This window comes from Ischnura elegans (genome assembly GCF_921293095.1).
Source record: "Ischnura elegans chromosome 13 unlocalized genomic scaffold, ioIscEleg1.1 SUPER_13_unloc_2, whole genome shotgun sequence".
Classification (NCBI taxonomy): domain Eukaryota; kingdom Metazoa; phylum Arthropoda; class Insecta; order Odonata; family Coenagrionidae; genus Ischnura; species Ischnura elegans.
In genome coordinates this window covers 3,317,346-3,344,776 of record NW_025791658.1, presented here as the reverse complement: position 1 = coordinate 3,344,776, position 27,431 = coordinate 3,317,346, and the positions used below count along the sequence as shown (strand labels likewise).

At 38.6% G+C, this 27,431-nt stretch overlaps 1 protein-coding gene across 1 annotated transcript in view; it reads left to right on the top strand.

Moving 5' to 3' along the window:
* LOC124172723 overlaps window positions 1–27,431 on the top strand; it is an 81,385-nt gene that overhangs the window by 52,275 nt on the left and 1,679 nt on the right. The window contains exons 4-6 of the mRNA XM_046552195.1: window positions 13,843–13,884; window positions 19,064–19,131; window positions 24,783–24,986. Of these exons, the coding sequence (XP_046408151.1) occupies window positions 13,843–13,884; window positions 19,064–19,131; window positions 24,783–24,986 (314 nt within the window). The remainder of the gene's footprint in view (window positions 1–13,842; window positions 13,885–19,063; window positions 19,132–24,782; window positions 24,987–27,431) is intronic.

The following is a 27,431-nucleotide window of genomic DNA, read 5'->3' as shown; positions in this document are numbered from 1 at the left end:
AGAGAAGGCAAGATAGTGGTTCCAAAAATCACACCTGAAGTTACGCGGCCTACTTGAGTATAGGGTGGTTTCCTATTATTTTTTTACTGCCTAAATCGAAAGATTTTTATTCCTGGAGTACGTATTTCACGCATTTAGATTTTTAAATGACGATATCTATTTTTCGAGATTAAATGAAAGGTGAAAATTTTCAAGCATGCGAAAATGGAACCGCTAAGTATGAATGCCAGGAAAACTCCGTGTGACGTAGTTCTGCTTCCCGCTGCCGCAAGTGAGGTGACCTTGGGGCAAGGCTTTGAGCGCTGATACGACGCAGGATGCTAGCAGGTAGCAGAGTACTCTGCTAGCTGGTAGCGCTTGGCTTAAATAAGGATTATTAATACCTTATCAAACGAGGGAAACTTTCCGACCTTAGCCAGTTTTAATGGGTGATTATTAAGACATGTTTCCCTGAGCTCTGTGCCTCATGCATGCATTGGTAATCTCAGACGATGTATAACTCCTCGTATAGAATCTAGGTCCCTGTGACATCATGTGGAGTGGCATCGCATGGGTGCCAATCTGGACTATTTTAAAAGGAGCAATAACCCTACATAAGTGTAGGGTTCTTGAAAATGAGGATAAAATTGACCATTGCCATTCATCTAATCTGGTATTCTTAAAACCAAATCATTTGTATATTATGAATACACTAATGGTGGGTAACGAATCGCAATCAATGCCTTTCGTTTTCTTTGATGAAGGAAACTACCCTTTTGGTGCTTCTGAAAGCAGCATGAATTTCTAGTTCAGTGCCTCAGATTCTCATCTATAAAGAATAGTATGAAGGCTGAGTAGTCCTGAGTTTCTTGTGTCAAGGAAGGTAGGGAAAAATTACCCGATGGTGGATGCCTTGATTTGGCGTATGTAGGGGGAGATCGGTTTATGTAGGGGCTGATGACGTATCCAGGGTCGGTTGGCCCTACAGGGTCCACTAAGACTGCAGGCCTGAGTGTACGACCCTCCCTATTATGTATTCAATTTTTTAAATGTTTTTTTTTTCCCTAAATTCCATATAATCTTGTTTTTTTTCCGTAGCATTTGAGAAAAGGAGCATATCTGCTAATGAATACCCATCGTTCATTGCAGTGATAGTTGTTCCTTGTGAGGCATGTGTGATTTTTGGTGTGTTATTGGAGCCAATATAATGCCATTGCCGAAATCTCTACTTAAGTGATCTAAGTCTATCTTCAGTGTTTATATGTCTTTCTTTTCCGATGTCCTCTCTATATATGTTGTTTCCACGAAGCATGTGCACACTACATAGAGTGCACCGTCTTTTTATCTTCCTTTTGAAGTCAAAGTTAGCTTATGATATTGGTGTATTGCATGATACATCTACACACTACCCTACAAGCTGCCTCAGTAAGTGTGTGGCACACAAGTGGTTAACAAATGAAAGGATTGCTCTGAAAGAGTTTTGCCTAGCATTTATTGAAATCCATTTTTGTTTGGGGGAAATCCATCGGTAATGTGGATGGTCTGTTGAGCAAACCCTAGAAGAACATTCATCGCCTAGGATGGATTCAAGTACACTACATTGAAGTATCGAAAAACTTGCCGAATAAGTCATCAAATCACGACTGTAGCTTCCACAGCATAAACTATAAGTGCTTAATACTGGATGAGAACGAGAAATAATTACATCTTTTTCTTCATGCTCAATAGCTTTTGTTGATAGCATTCGCTAGCGGACGTTGCGATACATATTGATACATTCCTTAGTCGGAAAGTAAATCTGTGCAGATACTTCCACATTTTGTTAATTAATTACATAATTCATAAATGTGTTCAGGCCATGGGTGTAATCAGCAGGGGGCCAGGGAGATTTCTTTCGTTACGAAAGAAAAAGAAAGAGTATTATTCCACCACTTTATTCTTGTATAAAGCATAATTTGGAATGAAGTTACTGATAGTTAAGATCTTCAACTTGACTCTTCATCTTTTGAGCGTTTGTTCTGAAGCATTATTTTCATTTTTGTGAAATGTAGTGTCGACAAGATCAGGACTATTCTAATGCACGTGAACAACTGCTGCGCCAGTTATTCGCTTTGTGAGTTCAAAGTATATTTAAAGGAAAACCTTGAAAGTAAAACTAACCCATTCGACAATGAAAAATGATCTGTTTTATAGCTTTGCCATTTCACTCTTGGGATAAGGGCATATTTGTGTTTCTCTCCAGTGGGATTAATAATCATGTGCCCTTGTATGTGTGCGGTAACTCCTCTTCATGGACTACGACTTCTACGATAAAATTGCTCTTTATGTTTTTTTATCCTAAATTTTCTTACAGAGTCGTTAACCATTAATTTTTTGCATATTAAACTATGAATTTCTTTCATTCCATGATGAATCAATATCGATGCGGTATTCAAAAGAATTTTTCCACGGAAAAACTAACCGAATTTTTTTTTGCCCGGCAATTGCCCCCCCTAGAAGCGAAAATGAATTTAGTTCAAAACAAAAGTTATGGACAAATTTTTATTTTGAAGAAAATTGATATTAGTGTGAGAAATGGAACATTAATAAAAATCGTTATCTTTCTAAGCAAATAATTATAAAAAAGTAAGTAATTGCTGTCATAATTTCCTTAAAATTTTGGTCTCATTAACCTAACTAGCAGCTAGTTTTGCCGTAGTTTTGATTCTGGGTACGCCCATGGTTGAGGCTCTTGTGCTTGACATAAGAGATCCCTACGTGTCCTTGCCTGGGTTGTTAGCGCATGTTCACAGCGTGTCCTAACTTCCTACTCGTCCCAGAACAAGTGTCGTGATCGACACGTTCAAGGAGGGAGACTCGATTGGCTGCGTCTCCTGGAATCGGGTTTAGGGCACCAAAGAATTGAAATCCACGCGAATCACATCTCGGAGAAGTTTAATTACTGAGGTTGGTGATGAATTTACAAATGTAACTGCGATGGGCAGGCACACCCTGTTGCTCTCGTGTCTACCTACAGACTGCCCAAATTCCCACGCTCATGTTTTCAGGGCACAGGTCAACACCTCCAAGACAGGGGAAGGGTGGCATGACACAACCCATCGTTGGAGTCTGCGATCTTTATAGAAAAATAAAATCTGACTCAAAATCACCGGAATGACTGCATGTTAATGTTAGGATACACCGAGCTCATTATTTCCATTAAAATCGCCTTCGTAAAATGGATGCGATCGCCCGCTAGCTGCATTCACGGAAGCTCCGTGTTCCTCTTTTCCAAGCCTCGCAGCGAGCGACCGTGCTCCATGATCACGTCCCGCAGCGGTTGCAACCCAGGCAACTTGTGCGAGAGGCGTCTACGTGGCGTGGTGCCTGACAGTGTAGTTCCCAATGTCTAGCAATGGTTTTGAAGCATTAGTGCAAACCACTTGTCTGTATCCGTTATAACACAGCCACCAATGTGATTTTCGAAACCAGGCCTTACATGGACCATTAATAATACGAGTACAACCATGTTATTGCCACTAAATCGATCGCAGACTGGTGAAGAAAGCTCTCAATGAGTTCAGGAAGCACTATAAAATAACAGAATGACTGCATAAATAATAATATATTGTTTGTTTTAGGTAAATTATAAACATTGCCTGGTGTTAAAGTGAAAGTTTGCGTTATCCGTGTTTTCTGATTATTCGTGCGGTCTCCCCCCATCATTAGCCAAGATACTCCGGTGTGTGCTGTACTCCCTCATGAGCTGCATTAAGAAGTAAGCTGAAAATTTATCTTTCGGAATATGTTACTGTAATGTTTATAAGTTTTTCGCGGAGTGTTCATTTTAAAATGGATAGTTTGAGGTGTAAATATGTGGAATTGCTTAATTTTGTTTCAAAAGGCGTTGGAAATTTCACGTAAATAGTTTTAATATCGACCAGTTTCATTGCTCCCCTTTCATATTTCCGCGAAAGTGTATAATGTTTTACCCTTGACACTTCCATTTATCATTTCAACATTAATTAGTTTCAATCCAAGGTCACGACCTTTCGACCATTCTCTACGATATAGCAAATATGACTGCAGCATCTCCCGGCGAGCATTAGCATAATGGATTACGTTATCACACATCGAAAAGTGATACTACACTTTCCCCACAACTTTACCATATTACGTGTACTTTATCATAATATTACCTATTGGCGAAGCAAAGTACTTAGCCTTGAACTGTTATGTTTTCGTTGTTTGTTATTGTAATTTCAAAGACTCGTCAGGCAACGCATTCTCAGACAAGGATGTGTCGAAGAATTTCATTGGCTCTTCAGATTTCTCAATGATACCAACCTCGTGCGCTCGTACCTATAGGATACGCGCGATGACGGTGGTTTACATGATCGCATGATACAGCGGAACGTGATAGGAGAACGTGATGGTCATCTATCGCCGTCGTCGCTGTCACATTTACATAATCGAGGTGCAGGAATAGAAAGACCTTATATACATGAGTTAGTAGAGGTGGAAGACTGGCTAAGGTGGGAAGAAGGATATGGTGGTTCTCGGTCGTACAATGTTAACATTGTATAACTAAATACCCTCATACATCACTGACTCAGCGTATATGAGGTCATGCTCTTCCTGAATTTGCACCTGATGAGTGTTCGTATCACAAATTGACCTGATTGTTATTTTTTTATAATATATACATATTACATTTTATGTTTTGTATTTCACTTATCTCATATTTTACTATGTAAAATCCTGGGACCAATAAATCATATCATAATACAGCAATGGATAAAAGGCTATCATAAGAATCGGTGAATAACATTTCATTTGTTGTCCCTCATTATTTCAACCTGGGCGCCTGATGTAAACCAGTTTAAATGCAGGAAAGCCGTCAACTGTTAGTAAGCAGACGATATCTGCATAGAATCACCTTATTATTTCCGCCTGGTGGTAGGAATTGGATACGACACATTCATCTGTCCTCGTGCTTGTGTTGGGGGTTTGCGTAATTACGTGTGCTTGTAGTGTTTTTTTTATTTTGACCTCTTGCTTGTCTTGCATTTTTCTCCACTGGGGCAGTATTCTGTATTTCGTCGGTACCGCACCGATCAGTTTCCCTTTCAAGCCCACCAACTGAACATCATTCCGTACTGACAACGGTTTCCGTAATGACAACGGTTTCCATACCGACAGCGGCACTTTCAGTGATTCTGTAAGGTCGTCGGTGGCCACCGACGATCTCCCATCCTCACGTCGGTGCCGCACCGATAGGATTCGTACAGAATCGCACCACTGCTTGCCGGGAGTCGGTGTGACGTCCCACCTGACGAATCCGAGCCGACCGATCGGTTTGGAGATACAGAATAAGGACGATCTATCAAAACCAGGGTGAGGGAACTTGAACAGGGTTACCACTCAATCTAAATTTTAAAATTCACGGTTATTTCCAGGTTGTCACGGTCTAAATGTCTCCAAAATCACGGTTTGTGGATACACCATTTTAGGAAGAAACATTGATCACGTAACAATCATTGGCTCATGTTAACTAAAAATTGAACAAAATGAACACGTAATGAGGAAAGAAATGAAGAAAAAAATCCCTCAAGTAAGGCCAAGACCTAATGTGGCAGATCAAGAATTACAAGAAGAAGAAGAATCTACCCCTCGTATTTCTTGATTAAAAGAACCTTCCTCTTGTATTTCTTGATCTGCTGAAGAAAAAGAAGAAGTAGAAATTTTCTCGGGCAAAAAAAGAAAATGACTTGGGGTAGGGAATATGGTAGATATACCAAAATACGGCTATACGTCTTGCATTTACGGCTGGTTTGATCTTTCCTTTGTTTGGCCCTTAACTCTCTTGATTTCACCCCTGTGCCTCATTTGACCACCCGAATGGAACTGTACTAAAACAACAAAGATTGGACTTTCTCTCCCCTGTCGTTCCGCATTCCTAGTCCAAAATCTCCTATTTCTATTTCCATCCCTCCCTTCCCTGACTGAAGCGATCTGGTCCCACTTCACTACTAGATTTTTCTTACGTGAAGTTTCTCTAATTATTTACTCGAGCTGTTCATACACCTTGTCTGCCTCTTCCTCCCTATGATTGCTAGTGGGCAGGTAAACTTGAAACACCACGAGGTTGGTGGGTCGTACCTCAATTTCTACCACCAGAATCCTATCGCTTAGTTGCCATCACGAGCCGGATGAACTGAATGTGTCGATTGCAAAGTCAGCCGTTTGGTGACTCTGTTATGGGTTCAACTTGTACGATTGTCTGAACAAAAATGGAATTTTCTGCTAAAAAATTCATGCATTTGTACATTTGGGTGTGGTTACATGGCGTATTTTCACATGAAATCAATCGATTTGGCTTTAACTTTTTGTGAAAATCCATGTTTGAATAAAATTAAACAACCTTGGTAACTTTTCGCTGGAAATTTTTATTGGTATGATGCGTTCCTTGAAAATGATGCCTTAGCGTGGAAACTTTTTTTGTATGCATTTCTCTTCTTTCAAGTACAGTAAGTCCTCGTTCTACGTCACCCCGTTTAACGTCATTTCGCGATAATGTCACGAAAATTTTACGACCGTGATTCGTTTATCGCCCTTTCGCTTCGCGATAACATCACGTATTTTAAATTTCGCGCGAGAAAAAAGGCGAAGTGGCAGGCGTTACAGGTTGTTTGTTTCGTGGGCGGTAATACGGTCAGTCTATTCAAAGTGTAAACGGTGTGTATATTGTTAATTGTGATTACGGTTTTGGCAAATTTTAGCATCAGAGACATTTCCACGACAATGTCCAAGAAAACAATGTTCACAATAATTTTGGTTCCTGTTACTGCGACGATGTTTCAGCGATGATGATGCCCAGGCGACGCCCACCCGCCTCAATTCGCTATTAAAACCATCTCTTTGATTTCATAATCCCAGTTTGCCCGCCCTCGCTCATTTGCGCCATTTTGATTTCGCTCCTGACCGGTCCGAAAAGAAATTCTCGTAGCGAGGGTATGGACCGGAGCACCGGATCCCCGGTCTGTAGCGTCTGGTAGCATTCATTGGACCGCACTATAGCGAAGCCGAAAAGCAAATGCGGGAAGATACAAAAATGGAGAAGGATTTATGTAACTGCTGCTATTGTCGTCGATGAAGACAGGAACTCGTATTTATGCCATAGTTTGGCATTCCCATTGTAAAAAATGCCCTAGATATGATACGCTAAAATTTTTTCGCATAGGAATTGTGAGGTCTAGGAACCGATATTCAATTTTTACATTGTTTTAATGGGATATTATGCTTCGATTAACGTCATTTCGTTTATCGTCACATTTTTCAGGAATGGTAGGTGACGTTAAACGAGGACTCACTGTAATTGAAAATGATGCCTCAGCATTGGAACGTGTCGTACCGATAAAAATTTCCGGTGAAAAGTTACCAAGGTTGCTTATTTTTAGTGAATTTTCACGTTCATTCCGAGATTCGGACGTTCTCACATTATCTTGTACATTCTAATGTGCCGTGTAACCAGGCCATGAGATTCTTTTTCTTTCTTTTATAATCACAGGGTTCCTACTCAACCGTGAAAACCTTAAAACCGTGAATAAGCCGTGAATTTCGTGTACTGTGAAAAAACCTGGAAAAAGCCGTGAATTTCGTCCGAAAGCCTTAAAAATCTCTCAATCTTGATTTTATGATCGTAGAACTACGATAGACGGATTAAAAGAAAAATGGATATTTCGATCATATTTCACGGTCAGTCCGCTACCTTGGTTTGACAAGGCTCTAACTGACATTTTTGCAAAATTTGGTGTTTTCACTCAAGATAACTAAGTTTATGTTTCTCTATGTGTTGCACCGGTTTTTATTCCTCTATGTAAAATAATAACAGATTTAGAACAGTGACAAAGTTCCAACTGCAAGAAGAAAAAACTAATATTTGGTGTGACAAGGTTCTAACTGCATTTAACTTATTTTATTACTCATATAAACTTGTATAAAAATAAAATGAATAACGTATTTTCTTCAAGTAATAATTACTAGTGTATCTAGTGGATCACTAGTGTATTGCCAAAAATCAAAAATAAATTCCTATTAATAATAGAAATAGAGCAGTTTAACACTTTGACAAGGTTTTTCTCAAAACTAGCGGATGGTCAGTTAGAACCTTGTCAAACCAAGGTAGCGACTCGCAGACACTGTCCACGCATTTCTCTACACACGTAGGTATATTAGTCCTTGTGCCATGATGACACATTGACCTTAAGCCTGTACCAAAGCCGGAAGACTGGTAACCAAAGTGTTCATTAACAGTTGTGAAAATTCAGACTCTTCTCAACTTCCGTGGCACCCTGGTCCCTCCGTTTTCCCGCTCGCAACCTTTCGCCGGAGCTGAATTTTGCAAACGATATGTGACGTCAGGAGAGAGAGCACTTTGATTGCTGTGTTTGCATTCACAGTGACTGTCACATTTGTTAAATTTTTAGTTAACGTGAGCCAATGATTGCTACATGATCAATATTTCACTTAAAATGGTTTATCGACAAACCGTGAATTTGAAGACATTTAGACCGTGACAACCTGGAAATAACCGTGAATTTTTATAATGTAGTTGTAGTGGGAACCCGGTAAATATCAACAAAGAATTTGGAAAGCTGCTTCGTCCTTAAGATGAAAAACATTCAAAGATAAATACTAAGGGGCCCATATGGCATCCTTGAGGTACTCATCAAGTAAAAGAAAAAAATTAGCTTTTCAGCTTAACTCGGACAATAAAGCATGGGAGCTTATATGGTTTATTAGAGCTTGATTTAAATGAGTTGAAACAGATGACGTTCTTGGGTGAAGGAAAATAATTTTTAAAATCTTTTGAATATGATATCTTTATCGTTATGAGCAGGGGCGGATCCAGGATTTCTTTCTGGGAGGGGCACAAGCAAGGCCGTATCCAGGATTTTGTTCAGGGGGGGGCACAAGGATACCTTGTTATACAAAACGAACCAAATTATAATGGGACCGTATTAAAAATCTATCATATTTTTAAGGGTCTGGGGGGGGCACGTGCCCCCGTGCCCCCCCCCCTGGATCCGCCTATGGTTATGAGTAAATAACATTCGAACTTAAAACTAATGGACCCAGATTTAGTGGGCAACCTTGAGATACTCATCAAAATTATTCCTATAAAATAAAAATTATACTCCTAGGATATCATTATCTTTATGAATAAATAAAATTCAATTGAATTTTATAATTTAGATTGAGCAGGACCACTGAATCAGTGAATGGTGCGAAATGGCCTTAGTCGCCAACGCATTCTCTAAGCCAGGGCCGCAGCTAGGAATTAAGTCTAGGGGGGGTTTCAGGCGCGACTAATACTGGGGGGCTTGGGGTATTGCATACCCACCAGGGTTAGCGGGAGGTGCGGAGGCCTTCCGCCGGAAAAAAATTAAGATAAATGGTTCAAAATGGTGATTTTTAGGGCCTTCTGAGGGATATTTTATTGATCGGTACACTATTCTATAAGCAATATTAATCCAGTTAGGTAAAATAGATTTAACTTAAAAATTTCTGTGAGCTCTGGGAGGGGGTTTTATCCCCCAAAACCCCCCCATCGCTGCGTCACTGCTCTAAGCTAAATGTGTACTACAACTACCATAAGTCTACAGAAAAGGTGTGAGATTTGATGAATTTCCAAAATGCTTGGCCACGCCCACTGCCGTCTGATTGGCCGAAGGAAAGCCACATGCTGAGAAACTTTTCCTCTTTTGCTTTAGCCACACCCCCTCGGCTGAAAAGATGAATTGAACAGGGTATAGTTTGCAACATTGCTTGCTCTTTCAACATGTTTCTCTCTCTCTCTACCTCTCTGGATTTTCCTTCTGTAAGTTTGGAATCCCGTGCTTGGGTATGTGTTTGAAGAATCTCTCACTAAATAGTATGTGAATGTGAATGATTTGATTCCTTGAAAAAATTTTCCACTGTAAGTAAACACGAGATCATCTCTTTGGGATCGTACGTGAACTACGTTGCCACTTTTGGTGAGTTTTTTCAATACCCTCCCCACTTTTTCCACGAGCAAAAATCTTCCTTACACAAAAATTTCCACGTGTACGTGTTTGTTTTGTATTGTTTGACATTTTGCTGATGTCGTAAATTGTAATTGTATATTTTTCTATTGTAAATTTCTATTTACCCTTACACAATGATGCAGACAGGGGCGTAACCAGGAATTTCGTTTGGGAGAGAGGGGGGTCTGAAATTAGGGGGAAAATTTTCGAAAAACATAGTACACAGTAGAGGGTTTTAAATTTATTTTAACGCTTTACATAATCAAAAAAAAACTTCATTTGTTAAAGAAATATTTTGTTAATTCATGATTTTTTTCAATACCTTTTTGTTTTCTTTTATTAAGCAAAGTAATTCTGTTTCTATATTTCTGGGGGGGGCTGGGGAGTGTGGAGTCCCTCCTGGCTACGCCACTGGATGTAAAAAAAATTATGTATGTTCTAACAACAAGTATCTCAGAATTTTAATATAAGACACGGTCTCAGGCGTTATTTTGTGGAATTGCTTCATTACTGAATAAAATAAAATAACTTTGTTTTATTCCACACTTTAATAAAGTGCGGATAATCTCAGAATTTGGTTGGTCTGAGTTAAGACTGTTTATAAAAAATAAAAATTCAAGCAAAAAACAAATCTTTTTTTTTTTTGCAAATAAATGCTTCTCTTCAATACTCTCCCTGTCATTTTGGTAGAGTGCGTTGCTGCGGGGCATTTATCATCTTTTTGGTTTATTTTAAGTTAGAGGAACAATATTTTTATTTATTTTAGAAATCGAGGAATTTTAAAATTCGCCATTCTGGAAAAGGCCATTTAAAAAATCAAGGAATGGGTGAAATTTAATTTTAATGAGGTCTTTGTAATGTGAAGATGTCGTTCTCTCCGTAACAAATACGAGGGTGGATCGATAAGTCACGCACACATTTTTTTTAAACAGAAAATTTAATCAATTCTTTTTCAATTTTATATGGCTATATAATGGCTACAGTTACAATATAGGAACATTTAAATTACATTCTCCCTTTTTTAACATGCTTTGTTCATGTGTTAAATGAACATTCTCTCTATCAACACTCTCCCTGTCGGTTTATAAAGCGACAGCTTTCCACCAAAGTGCCCAACGTAGTCCTCGTATGTACCCTTTGCTGTGTAACATTTGCCCACCAGTTTCTTAATTGCATGATTTGAGTGTCCCCTGTAGTATATGCATGCCTTTCTACTGATAGATATTGAACGGTTTTCTCTTAAAACATACATTTTGTCTTTATTGCATTTGAAAAATTATCATTCAGGTTGAGTGAAACTTTGGCTGCACAATTAAGTTATTCATCGAGTACATGTATAATTATTTATGCCCTTCAAAAAATTGTCCAAAGATAGCAAAGTGCGTACTGATGAAATTGTGTAGTTGATAAACAATAATGGCTTATAGAAAAGTAAGCTAAATCATGGATGATGAGGTTGATAAATTGTAAGTATGCACTCTTTACAAGAAAAGGCTGTTAAAGCCAATTTATTTAATCAATGATTATAATGTTTCAAAATTAATACACTATTGATTATGAATAATTATAAAGTCATGATATTACTGAAAATTTTATCAATGAGAAAATAACAGTTTTCAGTGAGAATGATGTTGTAAAGATAAAAATTCTCTCCATTTGTTTTGAGGATTGGAAAAAGCACTGTAACAAGTGCATAATACCAAATGGGGACAGTTTTGAAGGCAAAAACATAAATGTTTATTTTCAAAAACTTTAAGTTTCATTATTTTTTTTATACACCTCGTAGATTTTATTATGCCTTTAGTGCTTTATAAATAAAATTTTTCCTCACAAATTTACATCTCATGTTTAAGATTTTGTGAACCATTTTTATTGTGCGTTTGTTCAGTGTGAAAGATATAATAGTCGGTCTGGCAAAAGAAATAATAATTAATCATAACAGACAATTATTATAAATTTTGTTGCCTCAAAATTTCTAATGCATACATTCACAGCCAAAACAAAAAATTCTGTAATGAAATGTAAATAATAATCTGTAATTAAAAATATACAGAGTAATACAGTAAAACCTCTATGTAGTGAACCTCTTTACATCATAAACCTCCATACATCATACCACCCCTACGGTCCCGTCAGATTTACATGTAAATTTATAGGCAAATCTCTTTGTAGTGAACCTCTTTATATCATAAAACCTCCACTTATCATACCAAGGAGATACTCCTGAGATGGCCTAACTACCTCCGCAACTCGTGCTGTGACAACTAGAGACCATTAATGCAGCCACGATTATAGACATGGGATGACATTTTCAGCGATAAATGTTTCACGTTTATTTTTTTTCTTATACACCTTAAATATGCTGAAATTTTCACGTTAATCAGTAGTAGTGGCCATTTTGTCCCATATGAGAGCATACCTAACAGCAAATAAGAAAAAAGGTATCTAACCTTCCTAATCATTTTAAGTTACTGTTGAATTTAGAGAGATCACATTGTTTTCTCTCGAATCATGGTAAAAATCATGTGATAGCACTACATAGCTTTCTGTTATTATTAAATAATAAATATAGGTTCATTAATGCATGCATGTTTGTTTAAACACTCAAATATAATGGTTTAAAAGACAGTAGTGCGTTTCATTTATGAAGGATATGAAAAAATGGTGCCTATCACCAAAACCTCTCTATAGTGAACCTCCATACATCAAATGCCCAAATTTTGGTCCCCTCCATTACGATGTAAAGAGGTTTAACTGTATTTCAGAAAAAAGTGAAGGAAAATGGGTTCCAGCACTGCTAATTTTGCAATGACGTCACTGCTTATGTTAAACTTATTTTTGGATAATTTGAATCAATTATCTGGCCTCCTCAGGTCACGATCATCTGCGTTCCACTTCGTTTCTATGTGGATACATTAATTTTGAACGGCTTTACTGTGTGCAGGTACAAGTTTCACTTAATATGACTGATGTGTGATTAACTTTATCAATATTATAAGTAATATGCAACTCCCATTGCGTCAAGTTCACGTATTATTAAATTAAAATTATAATGTGCTTGTTATTTATTGTTCACAGTGATTTTTGAGACTCAATCTTCAATATAATTTTTCATACATTGTATTTTATTGCATAAAAATAATAATTGTTTTAATTAATAAATGTAAAATAATTTGTAACAAATTTTTGGTGGCATTTATTTAGAACATGATCGCTAGTGATAGAGGTGTTTGAAAATTAAAAGTTACAGTCATCAATATTTCATATTATTGATATTACAAATCCATAGCAAACGAACATGTGTAATTCATTCATTTATGTTTTTTTCTGACCAAACTACATCTTGTGATTATTTAGAAATTAAAGTAAGAAATAGTCATTTATGTATTGCCACATATGCTATTTCAGTATTCTCGTGCATTGGTAATTTCTTGAATATTATGTGCAGTAAATCAACAATATTGAAGCAATCAGAAACATTTTTGATCATAAAGGTCATGTTTCAGCATTTTCAAAATCCTTATGTAAAGGTCAATTAAGTTTCATTAGCAAAAAGGAAGTTAATTTACCACCAAAAATGACACTTCTAATGTGTTTCTTTGCTTTGTGGAAGTTGTGTCTAATAATAAAGTTCTTTGTCTAGTCCTTCACTTATCATGTAATAAGTTATTACTAGCGATGTAAGAAAAGAATAGATTTACTATTTAAGTCGATGGGAGTTGCATGTAGGGATTAATTGATTGAGAATTTTTTTTCTAGCAGTCGATGCTAATTATCCATTTTAATACGTGTTAACGCTCTTTTGTGTTCACAGCCGAGAAAGTGGTGCCGCCAACTGCCAAGGAATTATGGGGAGGTAAGTGGATGCATATCCTCATGTGTTGTACGGTATTGTGTGTCATGTATAGTGTTACTCATTGTTTATTCGGCTGAAACAATGAGTCATTAAACATTGTTTGGTATTATTTTACAAGAGGTACAATCCGGATTTTGCCATCAAACCTTCACTTTCCTGTAGTATTTTTGCCTCCTGATTAACGTGGTGACATTCATTCCTGGCGGAAATTAATAGTTTTCGAGATATTTTAACTTTTATGGAGAGCGATTTTCGGGTTCTGCGCATGCGCCGCCATTTACGATCTTCACTTACTCACCCTTTACTTTACGCACTTCACCTTCTGCGCATGCGCAAACATTACCATGCCGCCAAATTTAAAGTTTACCCACTGAGGAAGACCTGCCTGGGACATCTGGGCAACCATAAGCACTGGAAGGTAAGCACATTTTACCCACTTCTACCTCCCACCCTACCAACTGGACCAGCTCGAAGGATATTTTTTTCTAGTTGACCAACTTGTACATGTGCCCGGAAAGTGATTTACCCACTTTACCAACTGGACCAGCTCGAAGGATATTTTTTTCTAGTTGACCAGCCCCTACATGTGCCCAGAAAGTGATTTATCCACTTCTACCTCCCACTTTGTTATGTATTGGACCATCACTAGGGATATTTTTCTCTTGTTTACAATTCCAAACATGTTCCGTGAAACTCATTTACCGCCATTCCAATATGGCCGCGCATGCGCAGAACCCGAAAATCGCTATCCATAAAAGTTAAAATATCTCGAAAACTATTAATTTCCACCAGGAATGAATGTCACCACGTTAATCAGAAGGCAAAAATACTATAGGAAAGTGAAGGTTTGAAGGTGAAATCCGGATTGTACCTCTTGTAAAAATTTACCCATTGTTTAAACGTAAATGTTTACCTTCTACGGCAGGGTTTCCACTCAACCATGAAAACCTTAAAACCGTGAATAGGCCGTGAATTTTGTGTACCGTGAATAAACCTGGAAATAGCCGTGAATTTCGTCGTAAAACCTTAAAAATCTTGATTTTACGATGGTAGAACTACGTTATTATTAAAATGAAACATTGCAATATTTCCACTTATAGTTTCATTCTTGCACAACGCGTTTTGTCGTTACAAACGACATTATACGAACTTTCACCACATCGTGCCTAACATTAGCTTTTTAACCATGTTTAAACCAAAGGCATTATGCCCTGATAGGCACATATTTCTAATCTCAACGCCTCCACCCAGAATTGGCATTCCTAGGAATTTAAATATCCCGGTACGCAACATGTTAACATAATATAAAGGTAGCTGAACTCAGTCCAAAGTTGTAATGTGGAATTTATGTGTGTGCTTCATTTAGCAGATGAATATTTTAAATGAGAGTGGACAAGAGCAGAGTATAAATATTCCAATACCGTTATACTAATGAAGGTAATATCTCATAATCTAGCATTCACATGAATGATCCTTTTAACAATGTAGTTGTTCATGATTCACCTATGTCCTTCATTATCACCATGTTTACCAACCGATCTCAGATCGGTCTGAGCTCAGACCGAGCTGAAATTAGAAAGTGAGCTGACTCGGCGCGTTGCGTTTACCAACATGGATTTGACGTATGGATTGTTTCATAGAATCGATCAGAATCGATCTTCACCCATCGATTCTGTTTGGAAAGTGGTCGTCTCCTGCTCGCTCCATACGTTCCTCTTCCTTTCCAAACTCATTTCTAAAATCTTATTTCTCACCACGCCAACTCAATGAATCACAACAACCAAACGTGCTCTTGAAGAGTTAAGATTGCATTTTGTCTGTTATCTACATCTACATAATACCCTGCAAGCCACCTAAAAGGCGTGTGGCAGGGGGTGTTAGGACACCAGCCAGTTATGGGATGACAAAGAAGGAACGAAATGCGCAACGGAGCTGATCAGCTCGAATCGTTTACCACTCAGGCCGAGCTCTACGGCTCGATCTGAGATTTCAGACTGGTTTCGAAAGTGGACTGAGCCAGCCCGCTTACAGGCTGGCCTGGTCGGGCCGCTGCGTTTACTAACCCAGACCGAGCCGGCTAGACCGATCTGAGATCGGCTGGTAAACGTGGTGTATGTCAGTTGGTTTATCAAGCAATAAACCCATGTCTTTCATTATTATTACTCTTAGAACCATAATATCAATTCAGGGTTCCCACTCAACCGTGAAAACCTCAAAACCGTGAATTAGCCGTGACTTTCGTGTACTGTGAAAAAACCTGGAAAAAGCAGTGAACTTCATCCTAAAGCCTTAGAAATCTCTCAATCTTGATTTTACGATGGTAGAACTACAATAGGGTGGTTTCCTATTATTTTTTTATTGCTTTAATCGAAAGATTATTACTCCTGGAGTACGTATTTCACGCTTTTAGATTTTTAAATGACAACATCTATTTTTCACGATTAAATGAAAAGTGAAAATTTTCAAGCGCGCGAAAACGCGACGCTTAAGTATGAATGCTGGGAAATATCTCCGTACGTCGCATTTCTGGTTCCCCCTCCCGCCCGGTGAGGTGACCTTGAGGCGAGGCTTAGCGCTGATACCTCGCAGGATGCTAGCGGATAGCTGAGTACCTTGCTGGATGGTAGCGCTTGGTTTAAAAAAGGTTTATTAATACCTTATCAAACGAAGAAAACTTTCCGAACTTAGGTATTTTTAACGTGTGATTATTATGAGATGTTTCCCTGATCTCTGTGCCACATGTATGCATTGCTAATCTCAGACGATGTAAAACTCCTATCTACTCGTATAGAAACTAGGTCCCTGTGACGTCACGTGGAGTGGAATCGCATGGGCGCCAATCTGGCCTTTTACAAATGAGGATAAAATTTGACCCTTGCCATTCGTCTAAACCGGTATTTCAAAAACCAAATAATTTGTTTATTATGAATACACTATATATAAGAAAAATGGATATTTCGATCATATTTGGAGGTCATCCACTCGCAGACATTGTCCACGCATTTATCTACACACGTATATTCGCAGCGCAATTATTTGTCCGTGTGCCATGATGACACATTGAACTTAAGCCTGTACCAAAGCCGGAAGACTGGTGACCAAAGTGTTCATTAACACGTTGCGTACCGGGGTATTTGAATTCCTAGGAACGTCGAGATTGGAAATATGTGCCTGTTAGTGCGTAATGCCTTTGGTTTAAACATGGTTAAAAAGCTAATGTTTAGAATATAACTTTACCCAATCAAACGTTATGATGCATCAATTCATTATGGATAACGAACAACAACTGAAAACGTACTAACGAATACGTATTGTACGCTTTAAAATTGTTTAGGCTGACGCGCCTAAATGACGAGAATCTTCATCATCCGTCCGGAACGTTCAGGAAAAAAAAATGACGAGAATTCTCGCCATCCGTATGCAACGTGTTAACACTTGCGAAAATTCAGACTCTTCTTCACTTCTGTGGCACCCTGATGGTCACTCCATTTTCCCGCTCACAACCTTTCGCCAGAGCTGAATCTTGCAAACAATATGTGACGTCAGGAGAGATAGCACTTTCATAGCTGCATTTGCGTTCACGGTGTCTGTCGCGTTTGTTAAATTTTTAATTAACGCAAGCCAATGATTGTTACGTGATCCAAATTTCTGTCTAAAATGGCTTATCCACAAACCGTGAATTTGAAGACATTTAGACCGTGACAACCTGGAAATAACCGTGAATTTTTATAATGTAGTTGTAGTGGGAACCCTGTTAATATCAACAAAGAATTGGAAAGTTGCTTCGTCCTTAAGATGAAAAACATTCATAGATAGACTAACGGGCCCATATGGCATCCTTGAGGTACTCATCACGTAAAAGAAAAAAATTAGCTTTTCAGCTTAACTCGGACAATAAAGCATGGGAGCCTATATGGTTTATTAGAGCTTGATTTAAATGAGTTGAAACAGATGACGTTCTTGGGTGAATTTTTATAATTTAGATACAGTGGGAATCCTGTACGGTCAAAAGAGTGAAGAATAACACATGAAAAAGACGACCGTTCTGCCGTTCTCATAGTTTTTCACGTGTTCCCCTTCACTCTTTCAACCGTGGAAGCTAAACATTTACGTTAAAGTGTTTGATGATTCATTGTTGTAGTTGAATAAACAATGAGTGAAACGATACATGACGCGACCCTACATAGCTTCGGCAGAATTTCGTACATTTGCTTAAATTTCAGCATTTTACCTTTTTTGTAGCGATAGTAGGCTTTAAACTGACGTTCATGTAATTCAGCAAAACTTCAAGGTCTCTTCCTCAGGTCCTAGAGTCTATGTACTATCAAGCCCACTTCTGACAACTCACTGACATGATTGTTACATTGAATGAATTGTGATCAAATTGTTAACACTTTGAGTGCCATGGACGTAATATTACGTCTCGCTAATCTTTCTGAAGATTGCCATGGACGTAATATTACGTCTTTCCATTTAATTGGCTTTGTATGCGTGAAGCCGTAATATTTCGCCCATGGTACTTTTCCAGTTTACTGCTTAGGGGTTCTGTTATTTCAAAAATCAACTGCTCGATGGAAAAGGAGTTCACTTTATGTCTTGAGGACGAAAAGTCCTCTGTAGCTACCGGCATCCTCATCTTAGGCCACTTTGTGTGAAAATTCTTTGTGCCAATTCTTTGGACCGTTCGTTGAGGGTGCATTGACCCTTTTTGTCATCCAGGATTTATAATTCTTCGCTTGGAACAATGCTTTTTTATGATTTCCTTGCTTTAAATAGTTCAAATTGAGCGTGATAAAAAAATTATTATGCATGTTATGGCGATACATCATATGTTGCAACTTTTTTATTTAAAAAAAACTGTAGGTTTTCATTGTTAAATTATAAATTTAAAAATTAGCAATAAATGTTATTCAACTCATTCATAAAGAAGAGCAAAGTCCATTTTTATTGAAATGCACATCGATATAATTATATTTTTGATGCTAATGTTTAAAAAAATGTAAGAATCTAGTAAAAATGGCTGGATTTTTCCGTAGGGCTTTAAATTTAGCAGCCGGCACTCAAAGAGTTAAATAAACCTTTGATTATAGTTATCAATATCCCAAAAGTTCACTCATAACTGTCCATACTGATAACATGTCTCTGATTTAATGGTCGTGTCAATTTCTTTCTTTCACAGTGTCTACACATCAGGCGCTTCCCTTCATCGGATTCGGTTTCCTGGACAACCTCATAATGATAGTCGCGGTATGTGAGATTATGCCTATTTTATATTTTCCTGATTATAAATTAATATTATTATATTAAACAATTAAAAAGGTGTGGTACTTTTTCGCACAATTTCATCTACATCTACATAATACCCCGCAAGCCGCCTAAAGGCGTGTGGCAGGGGGTGTTAGGACACCAGCCGTTTACAGCTAAAAAAAATAATAAAAAAATGAAGTGCTCTAACGAAATTGGGACTAGCGTTTATTAAAGTCCTTTATGGTTCGGGGGAAAAATGAATTCCCATATCTATCCGTTCGGCAAAACATCCATCTTAATTTATCCCTTCTGTCGGACCTGGAAATATAGTGTGGCTCCAATATTATGTTCTCTGTGTCGCTCTTAAAGATATCCATTCTCAATTGTTCAAGCAATCTAAGCCCTAGCGAGCAGCCCCCGAGTCTCCAGCGGCTCCCAGCCTAATTCGCTTAACATCTGGGTAACACTGTCTGTACGCCCATAGCAGTTTTTGACGAAACGCGCAGCCTTCCTTTGTACTTTATTCAGTTCGCGGATTAAGTCTTTCTGCACTGGATCCCATACGCTCGCTGCATATTCAAGGTGCGGTCGGACGAGAGTGAATTTATTTTAGACAACCGGTATTGTCGCAGAGGCGACATCTTCAGGTATAGAAATTGGTATGTTTATAGTTATTTTGTAGGGATGGACGGATCCAGGATTTTTTTCGGATCCGGATTCGGATCGGATCCTTGATTTTCGGAGCCGGATCTTTCGGATCGGATATTTTCGGATCCAAATGCATTTTCAAATTCCTGCTATTAAACGAAATAATTATTCAATTTTATTCTGGGTACATGCAATCAAAGGAATGCTCTTTAGATTTTCATGCACATTTTAATATTTTTATAAATTAAAAATCATTTTTATAGACTTTCAAGTTGTTTTTTTTTTTAAACACCTTTACATGCTCGGGACCTAAACGGTTACGCTTGGGTTTGGAAAAATCTTTGGATGAACCACTGACCAGTGGGGTAGGACAAGAATCTAATGTGACGGCACATTCGAAGAGAGAATCAGAACTTTTTCCACCCTTATGGAGCATTGCATTCACTGAACCTATTATTCAAAATTTCAGATCCAGATACGATGTCATCCGCGAGTTTGGATCCGATGTATCTGATGAAGGGCAATACCCGCGCATATTTTGATCCGAGGTATCCGATCCGACCATCCCTATTATTTTGTAGTTTATTTGGTTGCTATTACGCGTTGGTAAGGGAGGGTTCCGTAGGGGTTAGAGCGTTACTCAGCTTCAGGGGAATTTCCAAGAGGGGGGTTTTAGACGAATGTTAATGGTCAATTTCAACCTCATTTGAAAAAGGCCAGATTGGCGCCCATGCGATGCCACTCCACGAGACGTCACAGGGACCTATATTCTATACGAGTAATCAGAAGTTTAGCATCATCTGAGATTACTAATGAATGCACGAGGCACAGATCTCAGGGAAGCATCACTTAATAATCATCTATTAAAATTGCCTATTGTCGGAAAGTTTCCTTCATTTGATAGGGTATTAAAAATCCTTATTTAAGCCAAGCGCTACCTGCTAGCAGCCTGCATCGTAGCGGCGCTCATAGTGTCGCACCAAGGAGGACCTCACACGGCGGCAGCTGGAACCAGAATGGCATCACACGGGCTTTTCCGAGCATTCAAACTTAGCCGGCGCGTTTTCGCGCGCTTGAAAATTTTCACAATACATTTAATAGGGAAGTGCACTAATTTTTTTTTATTGCTGAATTTGAAAGTTTAGCCTAAAAAAGAAACATTAGTACAGTCACTTTTATTTTCTGCATCTGGGGTATGCACTTTAAAACGTTTTGAAAGTCGGAATATTTCATGTTGCGCTGAAACACAGTGCCTCCATCTTGATTGAGATGTGACGTCACAAGGCAGTAGTCACCAGTGGAGTATCGCTGTATTCCGTCGCCTTCTTTAGCGCGGCGAGAGTTTCCGGGAATCGGTGGAGTTTGCTTCCTAAAAATGTCGTCTAGTACCGAAAACATGAATTCAAAATAGAATTATAAATGATTTTTTGTTCCAAATTTCATCTCGACGTCGAAACAAAAGCCTGGAGAAGATATTCATTCCCGTGCCTTAAGCACAAGCTATACGGAATAAATGTTTCAAGGCTGCTCCTGACTCTTACCTATCGATGATATTCTGTTTTGAAGATCATTTGAAGGTATTGTAAGATCAAATTGATATTTATATTATAAAATTTACTTAATAGGTACCTCAGTCACATCAGAAAGTGTGTTGAGTCAAAATATAGCATCTTCCGCGTAGACGTACGTAATTTATAAACTGAAAGTAGTTTGGTTAAAGAATTATGGCGCGACTGTTTTTTTACACGACCGGGCAAAATGCGTACTTTGCCCATGATACGTGCATATATGATAACAAACGATTTTTGTTAAAGTTAATCTTTATTTGTTGAAATTAGTACATTTATAGGTGATACAGATATAAAGGTACACGGCAGTTCGCGCGGCGTAATTTGTACTCCACTGGTGACGGGTTTATCTTGCTGATCTATAAAATTAGCTACAATACCTCGAACTTTGAAAACTCGCAATATAGGCAGTCAAAGTACATTGTAAGAATACACGAGACCATTATAGCCCAGAATGTACGTACAATGTCGAAATCCTTGGTTTTCAAATATTGACGTATTTTATACGCCAGCGCGCCCGGTCCAGGGTTATCAACTTTTATTTCATCCTATTTGTTAGTTGAAATTATATTTCAGAATGGTTCTTTTAGCACTGCTACTGAGGTAAACTGGTAGGTACTGAGTACAAGGTACTGAGGTATGTACTGAGTAAGTAAACTCCCTTTGGAGTAATGTGAATTACAAGTGTTCGAGATATATGGCATTTTATATTCGCTTTGTGTTCTTATTAATTATGCCTGTACGCATATTGTTGCTTGCCGCGAGCCTTTAATGGTATGTGCTCTTGCAAGAGTGGTTTTCATTTTTAATGTGGAAGTTGGTCAGTATAAGTAAAGAAAAAATTAACATTTTAGCGCACACCAACCCTTGTAGTCATCGTATCTCGGCGTTTGTAATGACACTGCTAAAATACCTAAACGCCATAATGACGATAAAAATATTGTCTCATGTCAATGATTGCTGCAATTATAATTAATGATAAACTAGACGCCGTATGATCACAATGAAGGCAACAAAAAATAATGCCATGAAGTAAACTTGAACCACGGTCCTTCGGGTAACATCTTTCCTTTGACTCGTGCACGCTACCACTACCCCAACCGACCCATTGGAAAATTATGGATACTTTGGATTTATATATATAACTTGTAAAAAGTAACGCATGAAAATTAATTAATTACAGCCTAACTAACGCCCTAATTGAAAAAGATGCAGCAAGGTACGCGGTCTCCCCTTGTTAGCCTTAACGCCTCGCATTTCTATGGAGCGTTGAACCTGTCCTCCTTATTCAAAAATTCAGTAACCATAAATACATCAAAGTTTGGTATACCATTTATAAATCGTTGGAATTTTCCTTCTCCCAACCAAGATTATCTTTTCCTGGACAGCGAACCATTGCAACAACCAGCCAGCTCGGAAATAAGGCTAACATCCCATGATTCTAGTAGCGAAGGGCGAACGTTCCGGCCGGCGTGAATACATACGCAACGAATAAGTCTTGCAGCAAACGTCTGAAATATGTTTATTAGTTTGACTCGGTTCTTACAAAAAAAGTTTTGGCATGATAATCGGCATTGTGCCAAAATATACCCAGCGAAAAATAAATGCCATCATGCATTTATCAAAGATTCAATGTGCTATTCATACTACTCTTTCCAAACTTGAAGTTGACACGTAAATGAATATTAATATATTACGCAATGATGAAGTCGTTTACTCAAAAGAGAAGCAGCCACATATATAATCTGAAGATATTTTATGACAGCAAAAAACGGATACTCTCAAATTCTGTAATTTTTCTATGCAATAATAGTGGTAGAACTAAACGGTGTAGAAGCTGCCTTCTGCTACTGCCTTGTGACGTCACGGCCAATATTCAACATGGACACCCGTTTTCGCGGCCTTTGAATTTTTCCATATTTCAGACGGTCATCTCGAATCAAGTATTCACTATTAGGATTTAAACTGTGGTTTTACGACATTATGTTATTCTGAACTCTAATTTTAAAAATGTGTTTGGTGTATTTGAAACACTAGTGCACTTCCCTATTGCGAAAAATAGATATTGTCATTTAAAAATCTATTAGCGTGAAATACCTACTCCAGGAGTAATAATCTTTCGATTCAGGCATTGGAAAAAAATAGGAAACCAACATATTAGCGTAGGAATTTTGGGGTTGGAACTGATTAATGGCATTTCAGTGAGCAAAACTGCTTTGAAATGTGAGCCAATTGACATATGAGCAAGGTTACAGAATGATTTATAGTTGTATCTAGAGGTAACACTGTATTGGCAAATTACGTCAGCACCTCAAATAATCGCATTACATCACTGAAATTTTGACCTCGGCTAAAACTTGGACTCTAAGGAAGGAGGACTAGAGAAGACTGGAGGCATTCGAGATGTGGGTATGGAGAAGAATGAAGAAGGTAAAGTGTACGGAGAGGAGGAAGAACAAGGAAGTGCTGTACATGGTGGGTGAGGAGAGGCAGCTTCTAATAAAAGATACAAAGGAGACAGAAAGTATGGGTGGAGCGAATACTCAGCGGGGAGGGGATGTTGAAAAGAGTGTTACAGAGGGTAGAATGTTAGGAGGAACGACGAAGTGCTGGACATGGTGGGTGAGGAGAGGCAGCTTCTAATAAAAGATACAAAGGAGACAGAAAGTATGGGTGGAGCAAATACTCAGCGGGGAGGGGATGTTGAAAAGAGTGTTACAGAGGGTAGAATGTTAGGAGGAACGACGAAGTGCTGGACATGGTGGGTGAGGAGAGGCAGCTTCTAATAAAAGATACAAAGGAGACAGAAAGTATGGGTGGAGCAAATACTCAGCGGGGAGGGGATGTTGAAAAGAGTGTTACAGAGGGTAGAATGTTAGGAGGAACGACGAAGTGCTGGACATGGTGGGTGAGGAGAGGCAGCTTCTAATAAAAGATACAAAGGAGACAGAAAGTATGGGTGGAGCGAATACTCAGCGGGGAGGGGATGTTGAAAAGAGTGTTACAGAGGGTAGAATGTTAGGAGGAACGACGAAGTGCAGGACATGGTGGGTGGGGAGAGGCAGCTTCTAATAAGAGAGACGAAGGAGACAGAAGGTATGGATGGAGCGAGTACTTAGCGGTGAGGGGATGTTGAAAACAATGTTAGAGGGTAGAACTTTGGGTAAACAAGGGAGAGGAAGGAAAAGAATAGGATTTTTAGATAGAATGCAAGGGAATAGGGCTTATTGTGAATTGAACAGGGAAGTGCTTGTAGAAAGGGGATTTTCCCAGAATGCTCGTTAAGTACTCTGAGGAAACCTACCTGAATTGGTTGAACACTATAATATTAATGATAATAATAAAAAAGCATTAAGTGCGACAAAGCTAAAATTTCTGTCACAGCGCACCTCTAATGAATGGATGTTTTTTTTTCTCTCTCCTTTTTCCTTTCAGGGCGATTACATTGACCTCACTCTGGGCACATACCTTGGCATCACGACGCTGGCGGCGGCTGCTCTCGGGAACACGATATCGGACGTGGCGGGCATTGGCTCTGCGTGGTACGTGGAGAGCGTGGCGATCAAGGTTGGAGTGCGTCCCCCTCAGCTCACGCCACAGCAGCTCGAGATGAGGTCGTCGCGGTGGGCCGCCAACTTGGTGCGTGATCAACAGCCTCCTCACCACCCTTATCATCAGCAGTGAACTTATCGTCTCTTTAGAAAAGTGATACAGTGGATTCCGGTTAATTGGGACACATCGGGACTTGTGAACTTTGCGCCAATAGGGTAGTTTCCTTCATCAAAGAAAACGAAAGGCATTGATTGCGATTTGTTACCCACCATTAGTGTATTCATAATATACAAATTATTTGGTTTTAGAAATACCGGTTTAGATGAATGGCAAGGGTCAATTTTTATCCTCATTTGAAAAAGGCCATGCGATTCCACTCCACGTGACGTCACAGGGACCTACTTTCTACACGAGTAGGTAGGAGTTTCACATCGTCTTAGATTACCAATGCATGCATGAGGCAAAGAGCTCAGGGAAACATGTCTTAATAATCACTTATTAAAACTGGCTGAGGACGGAAAGTTTTCTTCGTTTGATAGGGTAATAATAATCCTTATTTAAGCCAAGCGCTATCTGCTAGCAGGGTACCCTGCTACCTGCAAGCAGCCTGCGTCGTATCAGTGCTCAAAGCCTCGCCCCAAGGTCACCTCACTTGCAGTAGTGGGAACCAGAAAAATGTCACATGGAGTTTTCCTGGCATTCATACTTAGTCCTCATGTTTTCGCGCGCTTGAAATTTTTCACTTTTCGTTTAATTGATGAAAAAATAGATATTGTCATTTAAAAATCTGAAAGCGGGAAATATGTACTCCAGGAGTAATAATCTTTCGATTAGGCAATAAAAAAATAATGGGAAACCACCCTATCAGGCGAACTATCCTGTATATGGGCATAAACAAACGTTGAAATGATAGAAAGAAGAAAAGCATGTTTATAATGCAACATAAGTTTATTAATCTATTAATTTGATTAATAAATCAGCGAGTTTAGTTAAATTATTATCATTTTTAAGAATTATAACAATTAAGTTTAAATTATTTTTCACAGCCTCTGGCGATGCTGAATGAATATCTTTATAAGTCCTATTAAAGAAAAGTCCTATCCTCTTGCGGATAGTTCAACAACAAGAGCTTTCAAAATAGGGCAAAAATAGGAACATTAGATAAAAATAAGAGTAAATCAAAGGAGGAAAATATAAAACAATAGAATTCTGAAAACAAAAAATTTTAATTTCGTCGCGAGTATAGAGTCTATGTTGCCGACTCATGGCCCAATGAAGCGGCATAGGCTGTCCCAATTAAGCGGAGAATACTCTGGGATATTCCTCTATTGGGTTCTGTTCTTCCAGATCTTCCCCAATTAAGCGGCTGCCCCAAGTAACTGGTGGACCCATTAAACGGAATCTACTGTAATTGTGAAAAATCTAATCCCAGGATTTTCGATTTTTATTTTTCTTGCTGGATGATAGATGAAGCGGAATGTCCATCGTTGCTAAATGTGACGTCTGTCATAATAATTATATGCTAAAATTTTCGTTCATCTCGCAAATGAGGAATCTTATGTGAAATGATTTGAGTATATCCCCATTTACTTTACATTGAAATTAATTATCGATATGAAGTGAAAACCATGGTTGCCATGGAGCTTTTAATATAACTGGAAATATATACATATCACCAGTCAGCTACTACCCAGAAAATTTCGGACTGGTACGGTCAATAGCAAAGGAGAAAATGAGACCTATCAGTATAATTTCATTTCGATATATCATCATAAAGAATGGTTTCTCATCAAAATAATTTATGTGTGTGCATGTGGGTTTGCTGTCCTACAAAGGAATACACGACCTTCGGGTGGCCGATTGAGCTCAAATTTTCTGATTCGGTAGATCATGGCTATCAATTCAAGATTCCGAAGCAAGGCGACGCACCTCTCGTAATTTTTCGAGAAAAAAGCAATTATAAATCATAAATAATGGATTTGTGTAATATATACGGTATTTCCTGTCATCTTCAAGACAGCAGTGGCCCATTGGTTATGGACTACTGAAGTAAGGATGGTGAAGTCGCTCCTCACCCGCGGAACTTTGTTTATTTTATTTTTCAATGATTTTATTGTTTATATTTTTAACGCTAGACGCCACGTTTCTGTCCACTTTTCATCCTGTTACTTATCTCAAGCTGATCCATTTCCGTTCCCAATGAAAGCATAATCTGTATATAGGGTGGATTTCCCTCTCAATTACAGTGGAACCTCGTTAAAGCGAGTACGGGCTATAGCGACACCCCCGCTATTACGAGAGATAGCTGATGCACAGTCATTTGACCCTATAATAGGCGTGTTAAAAAATTCGTTTTTACGAGACCCTTTCGGTGTGGGCTCTCGCCATAGCGAGGGTTTCACCGCCAGAAGACTTTCATCAAGACTCCTTAACCTCTGTAATTGCTAGCGATCTGTTAGAAATGAAGTTAATGGAGTGCTCAGTCTCAAATGTATGTGGTAAACTGTCGTTCGATAAATATAATGATTGACG